Source organism: Stenella coeruleoalba (genome assembly GCF_951394435.1).
Source record: "Stenella coeruleoalba genome assembly, chromosome: 5".
In the NCBI taxonomy this organism is placed as follows: domain Eukaryota; kingdom Metazoa; phylum Chordata; class Mammalia; order Artiodactyla; family Delphinidae; genus Stenella; species Stenella coeruleoalba.
This window is the reverse complement of record NC_137150.1, coordinates 136,767,994-136,787,869: the sequence shown is the minus strand read 5'-3', so window position 1 is coordinate 136,787,869 and position 19,876 is coordinate 136,767,994. Positions and strand designations below refer to the sequence as shown.

The 19,876-nt window shown below is 41.8% G+C and overlaps 1 protein-coding gene across 12 annotated transcripts in view; it reads right to left on the bottom strand.

Annotated features, from left to right (window-relative positions):
* Positions 1-12,777: 12,777 nt before the first annotated feature.
* The window catches only part of DYRK1A (dual specificity tyrosine phosphorylation regulated kinase 1A), a 145,537-nt gene continuing 138,438 nt past the window's right edge, over positions 12,778-19,876 (bottom strand). For all 12 annotated transcript variants that reach the window (XM_079921794.1, XM_079921799.1, XM_079921801.1 and 9 more), the window contains one exon: positions 12,778-16,041. In XM_079921794.1, coding sequence (XP_079777920.1) covers positions 15,421-16,041 — 621 coding nt within the window. In that variant the 3' untranslated portion in view covers positions 12,778-15,420. The remainder of the gene's footprint in view (positions 16,042-19,876) is intronic.

The window sequence follows — 19,876 nt, the reverse complement described above, 5'->3', positions numbered from 1 at the left end:
GAAACCCCGTCCAGTCCCTGGACCAGAAGAGGGTCCCTGTTCACACCCTGACCCTAATAACACTCGGCTCAGCTGGAGTTGAGCCCCACCCCCAGGAACAGTGATGGACTTGGCGTCAGCCCTAGGACGTAGCCAAGTGCCTTGCACAGGACAGGTGGTCATGATACTTTTCTCTCAGGTAGTCCTCATGTCACCTGCCTCAAGACACACCCCCTTCCTCCAGCTAGTAAGACATTTTACTCAGAGTAGGGCTTTCCATTTATAAATTCTACTTCCAGGGTTAGTACTGATTGCTTCCTTCGATTCGGAGTGTCGTCTGCAGGCAGCAGGGGAGATGTTTCTAGTTCACTCCGGTTTTATCCGACCAGTGAGGGGAGTCACCGCTAGCGCCCCGCTCCTAGTGAAAGCCAGGCAGGGCCCTCACCCACAGAGCAAGCTGAGCTGCGGAGAAGGACCGCAGCTGGTGACTACGGGGGAAGCCGCACGGGACAAGCCCTAACTTGACTCCTCCTGGACCAGTACGGATGTGAAATCATTGCCCTTACACGTGCGCAGGAGGCACCTTCAGAAAAGTGTCCACAGTCTCAGCAGCGCCCACCTCCCCACGCCGGGGGCAGGACCTGGGCGACAGTCGTACTGAGTCAGAGAGTGGCGGTGATGAAGACCGTGTGAGCCCCCCTGCAAACGGCAGAGCATCTCTCAGGTCTGACAGCAGTCTTAGATTCACCCCCATCCTACTCTGATCCGAGGTGTGCAGTCAGCACTAGGGCTCCTGCTGGCCAGGCCCTCACGCCAAAGGCATGTCCAGAGGGCAGAGATGTGCCCGCAGGTCAGGGAAAGACGGAGAGCTATTAAGAGGCACAAAAGCAGCCCAGTTTGGTTTACAAGAAGGAGGCTGTCCATTGTATGTGAAATTTAGGATCGTGGGGAACTCTTGTCTCCCCAAAGCATTTTATCTACCTCAGGGAAACATTTAAATCCATTATTAGATCCATCGTGAGCTCCACCCAGCTGCAGCCACAGGCCATGTTATGCACGTGCTCCTGTGCGGTAACGTCAACCACACACATATGTTCTAACTCGAAGGAACAGACTTTCTCTCTTAAGGCATTTTTGTCCTTATGCTTGCTCTGAGGAAAGGAGGATGCCTTAGGAATGAAAAGGGAGTCAAATTACAGGCCCCCAAGCTGGTGGAGGTACACAGTCCTCTAACATATGAACAAAATAAAGAATAAAAACAAAAAAAACCAAGCAGCAGCTAGCTCCTTAAAGCTTTTAACGTGTGGGTTATAACTAAGTTTTGAAAGCTTCCCCAATTATATTGCTGTTTACGAACTTGGGAACTGATTTTTTTACTTATCCTCCTTTCTCCCTAAGTCAAATCTCTGAAGGCTAAAAATGTAACATATGCCTTCAAGTGGGAAAAGGGACGTAGGGAGAGGCCACCGGACACATGACGGCCAGGTTGAATGACAGTGCTTGTTAAAAAATGGGCCCTTTCCATAGTCAGGCCTCCAAACAGCTTCCTTTAAGTTACAGAGAAAAATCCTTTATAAAACATTTAAATATCACACATTATATCAAAGCCAACTACAAAACACACAACCTCAAAATTCTAAAATAGATGTAGGTACTATGCAGTAGCAAAATCAAGTAGGAAGGGAATAACGTCCAGTTACAGACTCCAGAAATAAAAGTAAACTGGAAAGTAATCCTATTTAATCCTTCACAGAGAACACTACTCGGTTTCCCACAGGATGCTTGTTAAATTGATACAGAAGTAGATCCATTCATACTGTGGACCCAAGCTCTCTAGTTACAAATTATATTTATTGAGCACCTCCTACATTGTGCTAAGATTCTTATGTACATTATCTCAGTGAAGCTGCATAAAATCCCAGAGTGGATACTACAGTCATTCCCATTTTACCAAAAAAAAAAAAAAAAAAAGGAAAGTGAGGCTTAGAGAAGTAAAACAACTTGCCCAGGATAAGAGCACGGATAGCACGGACTTGAACCCGATTCTAGATTGAAAATTGCGGCCACTGCACTGCGGAGCCCTCCGGAATGTCTGCACGCTCAGACCAGGTGGCTCATGCCCTGGAGAATCTGCCGCTGGGCCAACAAAGACCACGCGAGACTGAGGTGTGAAGCAGCACGGCCCAGCCCCATCTCTGGGAAATAAACTTAACACGTGCCATTCTCATGGGACATCTGAGAGCTACTGATAGGTTGTCACACCAACCCCTTCCAAAAGGGAAGATGACAAGAAACAAACTGTGAAAGGTTTACACACTTATATCTGCTATTTTTGCCTTTCTTGGAGGCTTGTTTATAATATTTTATAATGCAGGCTAAGTTGTGAATTTTAATTACCCATTGATATATATTTAATTATATACACTTCAATAATGAAACTATTTTAAAACGTTCTTCAGACTTCCGGGAAGATGGCGGAAGAGTAAGACGCGGAGATCACCTTCCTCTCCACAGATACATCAGAAATACATCTACGCGTGGAACAGCTCCTACGGAGCACCTACTGAACGCTGGCAGAAGACCTAAGACCTCCCAAAAGGCAAGGAACCCCCCACGTACCTGGTTAGGGCAAAAGAAAAAACTAAACAGAGACAAAAGGATAGGGACGGGTCCTGCACCAGCGGGAGAGAGCTGTGAAGGAGGAAAAGTGTCCACACACTAGGAAGCCCCTTCGCGGGTGGAGACTTCGGGAGGCGGAGTGGGGGAGCTTGGGAGCCGCGGAGGAGAGCACAGCAACAGGGGTGCGGAGGGCAAAGCGGACAGATTCCAGCGCAGAGGATCGGGCCGACCGGCACTCACCAGCCGAGAGGCTTGTCTGCTCGCCCGCCGGGGCGGGCGGGACTGGGAGCTGAGGCTCCGGCTTTTGTCGGAGCGCCGGGAGAGGACTGAGGTTGGCGGCATGAACACAGCCTGCAGGGCGTTGGTGCGCCGCGGCTGGCCGGGAGAGAGTCCGGGGAGGGGTCTGGACCTGCCGAAGAGGCAAGAGACTTTTACGTCCCTCTTTGTTTCCTGGTGCGCGAGGAGAGGGGATTGAGAGCGCTGCTTGAGAGAGCTCCGGGGACGGGCGCGAGCCGCGGCTAGGAGTGCGGAGCCCAGAGACGGACGTGGGACGCTAGGGCCGCTGCTGCCGCCGCCAGGAGGCCTGTGTGCGAGCACAGGTCACTAGCCACACGCCCTTCCGGGGAGCCTGTGCAGCCCGCCACTGCCAGGGTCCCGGGATCCAGGGACGGCTCCCCGGGAGAACGCACGGCGCGCCTCAGGCTGCAACGTCACAAACGTCACGCCGGCCTCTGCCGCTGCAGGCCCGCCCCGCACTCCGTGACCCTCCCTACCCCGCGGCCTGGGTGAGCCAGAGCCTCCGAATCAGCGGCTCCTTTAACCCCGTCCTGTCTGAGCAAAGAACAGACGGCCTCCAGCGACCTACATGCACAGGCGGAGCCAAATCCAAAGCTGAGCCCCTGGGAACTGTGAGAACAAAGAAGAGAAGGGGAAATCTCTCCCAGCAGCCTCAGGGGCAGCGGATTAAAGCTCCACAATCAACTTGATATACCCTGCATCTGTGGAATACCTGAATAGACAACGAATCATCCCAAATTAAGGAGCCCTGTGGATGAAAGGCTCTTGGTGCTGCAGCCAGGAGTCAGTGCTGTGCCTCTGAGGTGGGAGAGCCAACTTCAGGACACTGGTCCACAAGAGGCCTCCCAGCTGCACATAATATCAAACAGCAAAAATCTCCGAGAGATCTCCATCTCAACGCCAGCACCCAGCTTCACTCAACGACCAGCAAGCTACAGTGCTGGACATCCTATGCCAAACAACTAGCAAGACAGGAACACAACCCCACCCATTAGCAGAGAGGCTGCCCAAAATCATAGTAAGTCTACAGATGCCCCAAAACACACCACCAGACGTGGACCTGCCCACCAGAAAGACAAGATCCAGCCTCATCCACCAGAACACAGGCACTAGTACCCTCCACCAGGAAGCCTACACAACCCACCGAACCAACCTTAGCCACTGGGGACAGACACAAAAAACAACAGGAACTACGAACCTTCAGCCTGCAAAAAAGGAGACCCCAAACACAGTAAGATAAGCAAAATGAAAAGACAGAAAAACACACAGCAGATGAAGGAGCAAGATAAAAACCCACCAGACCTAACAAATGAAGAGGAAATAGGCAGTCTACCTGAAAGAGAATTCAGAATAATGATAGTAAGGTTGATCCGAAATCTTGGAGATAGAATGGACAATAGAATGGACAAATTGCAAGAATCAGTTAACAAGGACCCAGAAGAACTAACGATGAAACAAGCAACGATGAACAACACAATAAATGAAATTAAAAGTACTCTAGATGGGATCAATAGCAGAATAACTGAGGCAGAAGAACGGATAAGTGACCTGGAAGATAAAATAGTGGAAATGACTACTGCAGAGCAGAATAAAGAAAAAAGAATGAAAAGAACTGAGGACAGTCTCAGAGACCTCTGGGACAACATTAAACGCACCAACATTCGAATTATAGGGGTTCCAGAAGAAGAAGAGAAAAAGAAAGGGACTGAGAAAATATTTGAAGAGATTATAGTTGAAAACTTCCCTAATACGGGAAAGGAAATAGTTAATCAAGTCCAGGAAGCACAGAGAGTCCCATACAGGATAAATCCAAGGAGAAATACGCCAAGACACATATTAATCAAACTGTCAAAAATTAAATACAAAGAAAACATATTAAAAGCAGCAAGGGAAAAACAACAAATAACACACAAGGGAATCCCCATAAGGTTAACAGCTGATCTTTCAGCAGAAACTCTGCAAGCCAGAAGGGAGTGGCAGGACATATTGAAAGTGTTGAAGGAGAAAAACCTGCAACCAAGATTACTCTACCCAGCAAGGATCTCATTCAGATTTGATGGAGAAATTAAAACCTTTACAGACAAGCAAAAGCTGAGAGAGTTCAGCACCACCAAACCAGCTCTACAACAACTGCTAAAGGAACTTCTCTAGGCAAGAAACATAAAAGAAGGAAAGGACCTACAATAACGAACCCAAAACAATTAAGAAAATGGGAATAGGAACACACATATCGATAATTACCTTAAATGTAAATGGACTAAATGCTCCCACCAAAAGACACAGATTGGCTGAATGGATACAAAAACAAGACACACATATTTGCTGTCTACAAGAGACCCACTTCAGACCTAGAGACACATACAGACTGAAAGTAAGGGGATGGAAAAAGGTATTTCATGCAAATGGAAACCAAAAGAAAGCTGGAGTAGCAATTCTCATATCAGACAAAATAGACTTTAAAACAAAGACTATTAGAAGAGACAAAGAAGGACACTACATAATGATCAAGGGATCGATCCAAGACGAAGATATAACAATTGTAAATATTTATGCACCCAACATAGGTGCACCTCAATACATAAGGCAAATACTGACAACCATAAAAGGGGAAATCGACAGTAACACATTCATAGTAGGGGACTTTAACACCCCACTTTCACCAATGGACAGATCATCCAAAATGAAAATAAACAAGGAAACACAAGCTTTAAATGATACATTAAACGAGATGGAGTTAATTGATATTTATAGGACATTCCATCCAAAAACAACAGAATACACATTTTCTCAAGTGCTCATGGAACATTCTCCAGGATAGATCATATCTTGGGTCACAAATCAAGCCTTGGTAAATTTAAGAAAATTGAAATTGTATCAAGTATCTTTTCTGACCACAACGCCATGAGACTAGATATCAATTACAGGAAAAGATCTGTAAAAAATACAAACACATGGAGGCTAAACAATACACTACTTAATAATGAAGTGATCACTGAAGAAATCAAAGAGGAAATCAAAAAATACCTAGAAACAAATGACAATGGAGACACAACGACCCAAAACCCGTGGGATGCAGCAAAAGCAGTTCTAAGGGGGAAGTTTATAGCAATACAAGCCCACCTTAAGAAGCAGGAAACATCTCGAATAAACAACCTAAACTTGCACCTCAAGCAATTAGAGAAAGAAGAACAAAAAAACCCCAAAGCTAGCAGAAGGAAAGAAATCATAAAAATCAGATCAGAAATAAATGAAAAAGAAATGAAGGAAACAATAGCAAACATCAATAAAACTAAAAGCTGGTTCTTTGAGAAGATAAACAAAATAGATAAACCACTAGCCAGACTCATCAAGAAAAAAAGGGAGAAGACTCAGATCAATAGAATTAGAAATGAAAAAGGAGAAGTAACAACTGACACTGCAGAAATAAAAGAGATCATGAGAGATTACTACAAGCAACTCTATGCCAATAAAATGGACAATCTGGAAGAAATGGACAAATTCTTAGAAATGCACAACCTGCCAAGACTGAATCAGGAAGAAATAGACAATATGAACAGACCAATCACAAGCACTGAAATTGAAACTGTGATTAAAAATCTTCCAACAAAGAAAAGCCCAGGACCAGATGGCTTCACAGGCGAATTCTATCAAACATTTAGAGAAGAGCTAACACCTATCCTTCTCAAACTCTTCCAAAATATAGCAGAGGGAGGAACACTCCCAAACTCCTTCTACGAGGCCACCATCACCTTGATACCAAAACCAGACAAGGATGTCACAAAGAAAGAAAACTACAGGCCAATATCACTGATGAACATAGATGCAAAAATCCTCAACAAAATACTAGCAAACAGAATCCAACAGCACATTAAAAGGATCATACACCATGATCAAGTGGGGTTTATTCCAGGAATGCAAGGATTCTTCAATATATGCAAATCTATCAATGTGATAAACCATATTAACAAACTGAAGGAGAAAAACCATATGATCATCTCAATAGATGCAGAGAAAGCTTTTGACAAAATTCAACACCCATTTATGATAAAAACCCTGCAGAAAGTAGGCATAGAGGGAACTTTCCTCAACATAATAAAGGCCATATATGACAAGCCCACAGCAAACATCATCCTCAATGGTGAAAAACTGAAAGCATTTCCACTAAGATCAGGAACAAGACAAGGTTGCCCACTCTCACCACTCTTATTCAACATAGTTTTGGAAGTTTTAGCCACAGCAATCAGAGAAGAAAAGGAAATAAAAGGAATCCAAATCGGAAAAGAAGAAGTAAAGCTGTCACTGTTTGCAGATGACATGATCCTATACATAGAGAACCCTAAAGATGCTACCAGAAAACTACTAGAGCTAATCAATGAATTTGGTAAAGTGGCAGGATACAAAATTAATGCACAGAAATCTCTGGCATTCCTATATACTAATGATGAAAAATCTGAAAGTGAAATCAAGAAAACACTCCCATTTACCATTGCAACAAAAAGAACAAAATATCTAGGAATAAACCTACCTAAGGACACAAAAGATCTGTATGCAGAAAATTATAAGACACTGATGAAAGAAATTAAAGATGATACAAATAGATGGAGAGATATACCATGTTCTTGGATTGGAAGAATCAACATTGTGAAAATGACTCTACTACCCAAAGCAATCTATAGATTCAATGCAATCCCTATGAAACTACCACTGGCATTTTTCACAGAACTAGAACAAAAAATTTTGCAATTTGTATGGAAACACAAAAGACCCCGAATAGCCAAAGCAATCTTGAGAACGAAAGAAGGAACTGGAGGAATCAGGCTCCCTGACTTCAGACTATACTACAAAGCTACAGTTATCAAGACGGTATGGTACTGGCACAAAAACAGAAAGATAGATCAATGGAACAGGATAGAAAGCCCAGAGATAAACCCATGCACATATGGTCACCTTATCTTTGATAAAGGTGGCAGGAATGTACAGTGGAGAAAGGACAGCCTCTTCAATAAGTGGTGCTGGGAAAACTGGACAGGTACATGTAAAAGTATGAGATTAGATCACTCCCTAACACCATACACAAAAATAAGCTCAAAATGGATTAAAGACCTAAATGTAAGGCCAGAAACTATCAAACTCTTAGAGGAAAACATAGGCAGAACACTCTATGACATAAATCACAGCAAGGTCCTTTTTGACCCACCTCCTAGAGAAATGGAAATAAAAACAAAAGTAAACAAATGGGACCTAATGAAACTTAAAAGCTTTTGCGCTGCAAAGGAAACCATAAAGAAGACCAAAAGACAACCCTCAGAATGGGAGAAAATATTTGCAAATGAAGCAACTGACAAAGGATTAATCTCCAAAATTTATAAGCAGCTCATGCAGCTTAATAACAAAAAAACAAACAACCCAATCCAAAAATGGGCAGAAGACCTAAACAGACATTTCTCCAAAGAAGATATACAGACTGCCAACAAACACATGAAAGGATGTTCAACATCACTAATCATTAGAGAAATGCAAATCAAAACTACAATGAGATATCATCTCACACCAGTCAGAATGGCCATCATCAAAAAATCTAGAAACAATAAATGCTGGAGAGGGTGTGGAGAAAAGGGAACCCTCTTACACTGTTGGTGGGAATGTAAATTGATACAGCCACTGTGGAGAACAGTATGGAGGTTCCTTAAAAAGCTACAAATAGAACTACCATATGACCCAGCAATCCCACTACTGGGCATATACCCTGAGGAAACCATAATTCAAGAAGAGTCATGTACCAAAATGTTCACTGCAGCTCTATTTACAATAGCCCAGAGATGGAAACAACCTAAGTGTCCATCATCGGATGAATGGATAAAGAAGATGTGGCACATATATACAATGGAATATTACTCAGCCATAAAAAGAGACGAAATTGAGCTATTTGTAATGAGGTGGATAGACCTAGAGTCTGTCATACAGAGTGAAATAAGTCAGAAAGAGAGAGACAAATACCGTATGCTAACACATATATATGGAATTTAAAAAAAAAAAATGACATGAGAAACCTAGGGGTGAAACAGGAATAAAGACACAGACTTACTAGAGAATGGACTTGAGGCTATGGGGAGGGGGAAGGGTAAACGGTGACAAAGCGATAAAGAGGCATGGACATATATACACTACCAAACGTAAGGTAGATAGCTAGTGGGAAGTAGCCGCATAGCACAGGGAGATCAGCTCGGTGCTTTGTGACCGCCTGGAGGGGTGGGATAGGGAGGGTGGGAGGGAGGGAGATGCAAGCGGCAAGAGATATGGTAATATATGTATATATATAACTGATTCATTTTGTTGTGAAGCTGAAACTAACATACCATTGTAAAGCAATTATACTCCAATAAAGATGTTAAAAAAAAAAAAAAGAATAAAGAACCATATATAATTCCCAGATATAAAAAAAAAAAAAAACGTTCTTCAATTCAGACTCCTGTCCGGTTAGCCAAGCCAATCTCTGGGCCCTCCAAGTCATCCTATGCAAGGGCACAGTCACCGGTAAAGCCACTTAAAAAGCAGAGACCCAGGCCCCACTCCCAACTCTCTGAATCAAAAATTCTGGGAGGGTGATGAGCACATCTGTGATTTTATAAAATCCTACGGGTGAGTCAGATGTGTGGCAGGGTTGAAAACTCGTTTTAAATTGATGAGCACTGATTTAACAGTTTGGTAAGATCACCTAGGGTTCACCAAACACACCGTTTCTTTTCCCCAGAGCTTGCTTACGGATTTGCTGGGCAATTAATGGAGCAGCGCCTGAAGTCAACTACTTCACCCAGCTCAGGATCCCGTGTGTCATGTCACCTCTTCAACAGACGGGGGCTTGCCTGCGATGTACGTGAAGACTTTCTCCTTAGGGTCACTATTTCACTATATCGTGCTTTAGACCTTTAAAAACATAAATAATCCTTTGACACCATCAGCAGTCATCTTAGTGTCCAGGGAGTTGACAACCCCCATCCTCACCCAGCCTGCTATTGCATTCCTATGCAACAGTGAGTCAAGGGTGACTCACAAACTCACCACCCTGGGCTCTATTTTAACCAATTCAACACTCTCCTGGCAAAGCTCCTCCTTCTTGACAGACCTCCCTGGGCCCCAGCCCTGGGCCCAGCTGCTCGGCTGGTGGCAATGGCCCTGCCTGAGGAAGAACCGCCACACACCCAGGGCCTGCCCCTCTATCTTACCTTTGGCTCGGAATCCTCCCCCTTTGACTGCAGCTTCAGCTAAAGACCTGAGGCAACTATAGTGATTAATGAGGAAATATTGGGAGTAAAATTTACAAGAATAAAATAAAATTTTACAGAAGTATTTTAAATAAACTGTGGTCTTTAAAACAGACAAATGAATATAATTCCTACATGGCCTTTCTACATGTTGCAACCTGAGAAGTCCTCAAGTATCTTTCTAGATCTGAGAGCACACGGTTGACCAAACCCGAGCCTGCATCACCCAAGGGCGCCACCTTCACCGGGAACGGGTGTGCGCTCACTTACGCCCACCTCCTCCATCCTTCACCAGGAGCTTTGTCACCCATTTTTCCTGCCGCACATTTAAACTGCGTTTTACCAGCCAACAAGATTCCTACCGCAGTGCCTCTGTTCCTTCAGAACCCAGCTGAGACTGGACACTGACATCCAGTTAAGGCACAAGGAAGCGAACTGGAGATTCATCTTCCCTCCTCGCTGCTCTGAAGCAGCGTCCCCAAGTCCTGCTGCAGGTGGCAGGGAATTCATGACATGCCAAGCCTGAAACTTAAGTCATTCCCACCGCTCTCTTTAATAAAAGGTCATACCCTCAAGGTGTGAAATTATGTAAAAAAACAAAAACCCTGTGTTTTGGGCTTCCCTGGTGGCGCAGTGGTTGAGAGTCCGCCTGCCGATGCAGGGGACATGGGTTCATGCCCCAGTCCGGGAAGTTCTCACATGCCGCGGAGCGGGTGGGCCCGTGAGCCACGGCCTCTGAGCCTGCACATCCGGAGCCTGTGCTCCGCAACGGGAGAGGCCACAACAGTGAGAGGCCCGCGTACTGCAAAAAAAATAAAATAAAATAAATAAACCCCGTGTTTTCATGTAAAGAAGCTGATATTGAAACCTGTGGGGCTCTACCTAGTTATCTGGTACACATTTAAATCATTGTGTTTTAGTTGGAGAAATACTTTCGTCTTTGAAGATCTAAGGTAAGAAAACTGATGACAAATACCTCGGGCCCTCTCTGTGTTAAGGTGAATGGTATCCCCAAAAATTACGATGCAAGAACACCTTAGCTCTTTTATCATGTTTTCCTGTGAGCAGCTGAAACCAGGGACCTTGGCTGTACATAATGCCAAAGAGAAAGAAAAACGCACAAACCGACAAGACCACTTACCATCCTAAATGAGTCTTCCACAAAAAAATAACGAGTGCTTTAAACACAGGGATATGTAGGAATTAATACTAGAGTGTGAAAGCCCAGGTGATACCCACAAGATGGTTCTCAGGGGACGGGGAAACAGGTTACTGCTATGCATTATGAGGGATGAAGAAGAATACGATAAGCTATGTTCTTAGGGTTTTCTTCTTCTTTGTACTAAAAATTACTTGACGTATGTTTTCACCCTAGGAAACAAGTCTAGGGAAGGAGATCCATGGTTAAGAAAATGAGACCTTCTACTCTGCACTTCCTGACACCAAAGGCTTCCCAATGTCGAGCAATCCCAAGGATTCTAAGAAATCTGAACAGACTCAGTATACCGATCGGTTTTTCTCCTAACCCTAATCTTAAAATTTCAAACTTTTTTTTCATATATGGCACTAAGACCAAGTTCTGTATCTGGAATGAACCATCTGATCTGTTAGCTTTGGTCACCACTACAAAAATGGATATAAAAATGAGTACTGAACTTGTATTCTGAGAGCTAACAGAGTAAAGGCAGGCCAAAAGGAAACTGGGGAACTAATCTAGAAGAAATTTGGCATTTCCTATCGCATCATTGTATCGCCTTATTATAAGACTTATTACAACAACAAGTTTAACAACATAGGAGCTGGGAAAGACGATACAGTAGCAAACAGAGTAGTCATCTTGTGGGCCTTATATAATTATTGTAGCCTTAATGATTTTTCACATGTATCAACAGTTCTAATAGTCATTAAATAAAAATAAGCCTAAGTTTTTTGGATACTGATTCTGATATACAAAATGTGCCACTTACCTATAAAATGCTCATTACCCTAAGAAAAACACTAAAGGAAGTTTCTTTCATACATGTGGTAAGTGCACTTTATGTAGACAATCTGAACTTTACAAAATCACATTTAAATTTACAGTAAGTTTTTTGCCTTCTGAAAGCCACCTTAATGTATACTTATGCAGGCTAACTTATAAAAAACAGGAGACTTTAGGTTAGGATTAATTCACTGTGGCAGGAATTCTAGACTTTCTTGTATAAAGTCCCTGATAGGCCCCCATCAAGGATCTGGGGAAAGAGGAACGATATTATTTGTATTTCCTCTTGCTTCCAAGCAGGTCAAATCCTAGAGAAAATCATCTAACTCTCACATCCATCCTAAACATTACGGCCTATGAGCACTTTGAATCAAAGAGAAACTGTGAATATCAAGTAAAGAAACAATTTTAAAAAATCAAAATGGTCTGTTAAACCTCCAATGTTTACTTTCCAAGATTTTTGAAGCCTACGTTGATGTAACTACTGTTTTCCTTTCTACACGTCTGACTAAACTTATAGTCAGTATACCTACCAGACCATTCATTACCTGGACCAGGTTAATTGCATAGAAAGATTTCGACTATGTTTACATTTTTCTTAAATTAATTTTAAAAAAGCATAGTAAAGAGTCTGAGGACAAATTATTCAACTGTTTATCATACATAAGACCGCATGACTATAATACAAAGGGGAGTTCTTTTTCATTTAACGTTACAATATACACAGCAAGTCCGGACCAGATCTTACAATCTGCACACAGGTATTTAACCTTTTCCATGCTGTTTATGTTTACAATGCACAGAAGTCCTGTAACCAAACCGTGTAGTAAAGCACACAAAACTGGACTGTAACATAACACAGTATGCAGAAGCATTGGATTTTATGACTTCCTTTATGTAAATAGCGGTTTAAAAACTGCTTTCGTTTTTTGGTGCTTGCTAAGATGTGGCAACCAGCACAGAAAATGACCTGACCCATGTATCTTCACCTTATATTCCTAAACAGCAGTAACCACTGAATTCCTTTTGATATTGCTAGACTCAAGATGATGTCCTTTTATTCACTGTAAACTTTATGAACTACCGAGTTCAAAAATCCATCCACAGGCTTGACATTTAATTACAAAATAAAAATGGATTTCCTGATTAACAACAAAAAAAAATTTTGTGGTTTATAAAAACTGATATTCCCAAGTTTCCATTCACATGATTTTAAGCCTTTTTTCTTTTGTCACTGACTGATTACATATAAAAACCTGCTCTTGTTCAGAAAAAATTGATCTAGTCAGCCACATGGAATTGACCAATAAAAACTAATGTGGTGTTTCTGCTGAGTTGTTTTGAACAGGGTTATCGGCAGAGGTAGATTACTGCTTCTTTTCTAGGCTTCTTTGATCCCGGACAGGTAAATTCCTTAATCTTCATTCTCCCAACTCAACCGCTCAAAAGTTTAACACCATAAAATTGGTCAATTTAAAATGGGAACACAAATTTAGCAACTGCCAGACTGTGTTACATTAAGGCAGCACAATCTCAAAACTAGGCACCTGTTAGACACCAGCCTGTTCCCTTCCGGGTCATGCATGGAAGTTTTGCTTTACTCGTGCTCATAGTTTGGACCTGTTGGTGCAATCAAGGTCTTGCTTTCAAGTTTACAAGTAGGTTAATCAGGAATACAAGAATCAACTGCTGGTTCCACAGCTTCTGGATCCAGTGTCCCTTTACCTTCAGAAGCCTGAACACATTTAGGATGTAACAGCTGTTGTAATCTTGAGTTAGATGTCAATCTATTATGTTCAGTACACAGATTGCTGTAAATGTATTGGCTATGGATTCAACAACAGTTCCAGTTTTGTTTAAGCAATAGTACAGCCATAATTTTCAACTGACATTTAAAAATGGTCTAGTTACACCTTGTGTCAAAGTGCAGAACTGCTACATTATTGGTTACAGACATCTATGTGCTATAAAAACAGCTTTGGTACAATAAATTATCAAAAAAGAAAATAAATTTTTGTAAAATTCACAGCATAATTGTGAGGCAAAAAAGCAGTCACATAAAATTCTGCATTTTTTTAAAAATGTTCAGGATGAACAGAAGACATCTTTGTGCAGAAGAAATGGTGGAGATACCACGTGCCGAGAAAAAGCAAAAGAAAAAGTAAAAAGCAGGAAGGGACACAGCTGTAGCTATTTCCATCAAAGCAAACCACTACTTCTGTGACCTTCAACCAATAAGGAAGTCAACTTTATGACACACGCAAAGTGACCTTGCAATACCTTACAATTAGTGGGTCACAAAAGTCTATTTTAAAAGAAAGGCCTCTTGAATTACCCATTCTCTGTGTTTTCAGCATTAAGGACTGTCTGCAAAAGCATGTCCAAAAGTGATTGCATCTGAAATGGTAGGCTCTTCTAACTTCGAGTCCAAATCCATAAGGCCAAAGGTTATCCCAAAGACCACCACTCAGACCTCCCCAGGACTGGCCACAACTGACCCGTTGATTGCTTCTCAGTGCACCTTGGTTAGGAGACCAGTCACGTTCCATTACTATCTCACTGTGGCCTCAACAACGGGAGACCCACAGGATCCCAGGCAATTGCTGCTTTGCTCCTCAGTAGGTTCAGACAGGAGAGTTCTGATCCCGCCACTTAGCATGCTTACTGTGCCTTACAAACTCCAATACAACCGTCCCTTCCATACAGCTGAAGGTGATGTTTGTGTGAGCTGGAGGTCCCTCTTCCTTACAGTACTGCATTTCCGTGCCCAAGTGTGTTTAGAGGACTTAAAACCCCAAATTTCCCACCCCCCACCCTAAACAAAATGAAAACAAAACAAAAACGGGAAGGAAAAAAGGAAAAACAAAAATGGAAGGAAAAACACCCTCATGGGGCCCTTTAAAATGCAAATTATGTGCAGTGCCTTTTATTTTAAAATTAGTTGGCAAATGATTAAGACCAACATCTGAACAACAACTTCTGTGGAATAGAAAGACAAAAACCCCACTATGACTGGGATGTGGCGAGTTAAAATGGGGGAGGCAAAAAGAGGACACCTCTGAGCTATCCGTGAAGATGGGTTTGGACATGGCTCTTTTAAAAACTTCATTGTCCCTTTGCAATCTTTTCAAGTTAAAAAAAAAAAAAAAGTCAGCTTTGCCCTCTTGTAGCGGTTCAGTGTGTTAATCTCCTTCTGATTCAAGCAGCTTTGCACTTTGTTTTTTGGAAAAAAACACCACTTCTATAAAAACACACAAGAAACAAACTCAAGTTTCAATTTAGTCACGAGCTAGCTACAGGACTCTGTTGCACACAAACTCCTGTCATGGGGGACTCTTCTCTATCAGCCCCTTGCCTCATTGTCAGATGTCCTTCAGTCATGTAATGTGCAGGACCTGTATTAGCAGAAAATTGGTATGTTGGATGTCCAGCTATGCCAGTCTCTTGGCGGGGATTGGAGTAGACGGTTAAATTAACGTCCATAGCTCCATTCTGTCCAAAGTCCAAGGTATTAGCAGCCACTGGGCGATTCTGGTAGGCTTGATTGCCTTGATTACCAGTAGAGGAGGAAGATGTAGAGGAAGAAGTAGTTGAGGAAGACAGGGATGTCATGGAGTGGTGACTATGGCCAACCTCCATAGAATCCTGGGTAGAGGAGCTATTTGTTGGAGAATTGTAGACCCTTGGCCTGGTCCGGTTGCCCAAGGCTTGTTGTCCATGGTGGTGGTGGTGATGGTGGTGGTGGTGATGATGATGGGAACTGTTTCCATGGTGATGATGCAATGCATTCTGTTGAGGGGCTACATGAAAGGTTGTTTCTTGAACAGGATGAGTTTCAACAGTGACTTGTGTAGGAGCTTCAGTGCCTGACCAACCAATGGGAGCAGGAAATTGCTGACGCACCTGTAAGAACAGATTTTAAAACGATTTAAGAGTACCGTTTCCAAGCTTTAATCTTCGATAAAAAGCTACAACACTAGCATTTACATTAGTTAGAGAGAGGGTTTTGAAACCTTAATGTGTTAGACAGTTCTATAACACAAACTTCCAAATGTGTTCAAGAGTGAAAAATATTTTATTATGAAAGCTTCAATTTTTAGCAAGTTACACCCATACTCATATATTTTACTCGCCACTTTCTTTTCTTGGGAGCACTGTTTAAGCCAGGGGTCAGCAAACTTCTTCTGGGAAGGGCCAGATAGTAAATATTTCTGACAGGTCCAAAAGGCATTCTTTACTTTCCCCCTAAAGCTCCTCCTCTCTCCAATCTTTCCTGTTTTAATAGAACCACTAGTACCCATCTAGCTGCTCAACCATTCCTCCATCCAAACAATCAGCAAGTACTACTAAAGCTACCTCCAAAATAGAACCCAAATCTGGCCTCTTTTCTCCATCTCCACCACGACTACTCTATCCTAGGTCACTATCATCTCTTGCCTAGACTAATATAACAGCCTCCTAAATCAACTCCCATCTTCCATCTTTGCCTTTTTCCAAACCATTCTCCAAAGAGTAGCAAGAACAGTCTTTTTAAAACACAAATCCAAATCAGGCAAGAAAAAGAAAAGTCATCCACATTGGAAATAAAGAAGTAAAATGGTCACTACCTGCAGATGACGTAACATTACATTATATGGAAAACTCTGAAGACTCCGTTAGAAAACTGTTAGAACTAATAAATGAACTCAATAAGGTTGCAGAATATAAAATCAATACACAAAAATCGACTGCATTTCTATATACTAATAATGAAACAGAAAAAGAAAACAATCCCATGTACAACTGTATCAAAAAGAATAAAATATCAAGAAATAACTTTAACCAAGGAAGTAAAAGACCTGTAGAAGAAGGTCTGGAAGAAGAAGACAAAAATAAATGGAAGGATAGTCCATGCTCACAGACTGGAAGAGTGTAAGAATCAATGTTGTTAAAATGTCCCAACTACCCAAAGCAATTTACAGATTCAACGCAATCCCCCACAAAATTCCAACGTCATTTTTCAAAAAAAAAAAAAGAATAATCCTAAAATTTGTAATCCACAAAGAAACCCAAATAGCAAAAGCAATCTTGAGAAAGAAGAACAAAGATGGAGGCATCATGCTCCCTGGTATCTAACTATACTACAAAGCTATAGCAATTAAAACAGTATGGTACTGACATAAAAAAAGGCACATAGATCAATGGAACGGAACAGAGAGCCCAGAAATAAATCTACGCGTATATGGTCAACTAATTTATGACAAAGGAACGAAGAATATACAATGGAGAAAGGACAGTCTCTTCAATAAATGGTGTTGGGAAAACTAGACAGCCACATACCAAAGAATGAAACTCAACCACACTATCTTACACCAAACACAAAAATTAACTCAAAATGGATTAAAGACTTGAATGTAAGACCTGAAACCATAAAACTCCTAGAAGAAAACATAGGCAGTAATAAGCTCCTTGACATAGGTCTTGGTGATGATTTTTTGAATCTGACACCAAAGCAAAAGCAACAAAAGCAAAAATAAATAAATGGGATGACAACATACTAAAAAGCTACTGCCCAGTAAAGGAAACCATCAACAAAATGAAAAGGCAACTTACTGAATGGGAGAAAATATTTGTCAATCATATTATCTGATAACAGGCTAATATCCAAAATATATAAAGAACTGATAAAACTCAACAGCAAAAATCCAAACAATCTGATTGAAAAATGGGCAGAAGATCTGACTAGACATGTTTCCAAAGAAGACATACAGATGGCCAACAGGTACAGGAAAAGAAGCTCAACATCATGAACCATCAGGGAAATTCAAATCAAAACCACAATGAGATATCACTTCACACCCATGAGAATGGCTATTATCAAAAAGACAACAAATAGCAAGTGTTGGTGAGGATGTGGAAAAAAGGGAACCCTCATGCACTGCTTGGTGGGAATATAAATTAGTGCAGCCACTATGGAAAACAGTATGGAGGAGGTTCTTCAAAAAATTAAAAACAGAACTACCATATGATCCTGCAATTCCACTTCTGGGTATTTATATGAAGAAAACAACAACAGTATCTCGAAAAGATATATGTACCCCCATGTTCATTCACTTCAGCATTATTTACAATAGCCAAAATATGGAAACAACCCAAGTAAGTGCCCACTGATGGATGAATGGATAAACAAAATAATCCAAAATCCATAAACAATCTGGCCAATGCTCATTTCTCCAAACTTTTCCTCTAGCCATCCTTCCTCTTGCTGCCTAAGTTCCTACTACACAGGATCTTCCTTCTATTCCTCTACCTAGTCAACATCTTTCAGAAGCCTCAGGGTGTTTGTACTTACTGTTCCTTCTGCCTAGAATGCTCTGATTTCTAATTTCTGCTTGGATGATTCTTTCTCATCATTTCAGTTCCAGAGTCTTCCCTCACCACTCTGGCTAATGCTCCCCCAATTTCTGTGGCAGAGGTTCCAAATTGTCCTCAAAAAACATACTCTTCTTCCTGAGCATAAGGCTGCACTACGCTTACTCCCCAGCCTCCCCTGTACTTAGACATGGCCATATGACTGTTTTAGTCAATGGAATATGAATGAAGGTTCCTATGTTACAGCCAGATCTGTCCCACAAAATACATCCCAAGTCCTTCTGCCTGCCAGATGCAGCAGACAACTAGGCCCTTGGGGATGGGGCAGTGATAAGATGGTAGGAACCCAGGATGTGGGAGAGAGCCACGCCACTAACCTGAATACCCACTCTGGACTATTACATAAAAAAGAAACTTCACATTTTTTAAGCTACCATATTTTGGGGGGTCGCCCTGTTATCAGTTCGGCCTATCTGAATTAATACCTCCCACCCAACAAATCACTACTCTCTATTACATTATCCTGTCTTATTTTCTTTTTAACAGTTAATAGTACTTGCAATTTCTATTCATTTGATTCGTTTTATTTTCTGTGTCACGGTAAGCTCTAGGAAGACAAAGCCTGTGTCTTTATCACCAGTGGCTAGCACAGATCATTAAGACCACTCAACAAAGGTGGTCTCAGAATCAAAATTCAAGAAAAACTATTGAAAATAATCCAGTAGAAAAATAGGCAGAAAGTTCTCAGAAAATATTAATGGTTCTTAAACTATGAAGCTACTTAAATTCATGGAAAGAAGAAATAAGTGAAATGCAACTATACTCTGTCCAATACCAGGTTTTTCAGTTCAGACTGATCCAAAGGTGATCACACTGACTGCTTCTCCAAACTCTGTTAGTGGGAGGCTAAACTGGTAAAACTATATGGAGAGCAATCTGGCAACAGCTATCAAAATGACAAACCACGTTACTCTTTGACCCAGCAATTTCACATCCAGGAACTCATATCACATATAAACTGCATGTGTGTGGATGATTTATATGTAGGGTTATTTATTACAGCATTATTTGCAGTAGTAAAAAAGATTGGAAATAAGCTAAATGTCCATTAATAGGGAACTACTGCAATGACTTGGAATATCTAAACAATGGAATACTGTGTGACTGTTAAAAACACAACAAAAAGAATGAAAAAGCTCCCTATATGATACAGAAAGAGCTCCATAATATACATTTTAAAATATATGTAGGGCTTCCCTGGTGGCGCAGTGGTTGACAGTCTGCCTGCCAATGCAGGGGATGCAGGTTCGTGCCCCGGTCCGGGAAGATCCCACATGCCGCAGAGCGGCTGGGCCCGTGAGCCATGGCCGCTGAGCCTGCGTGTCTG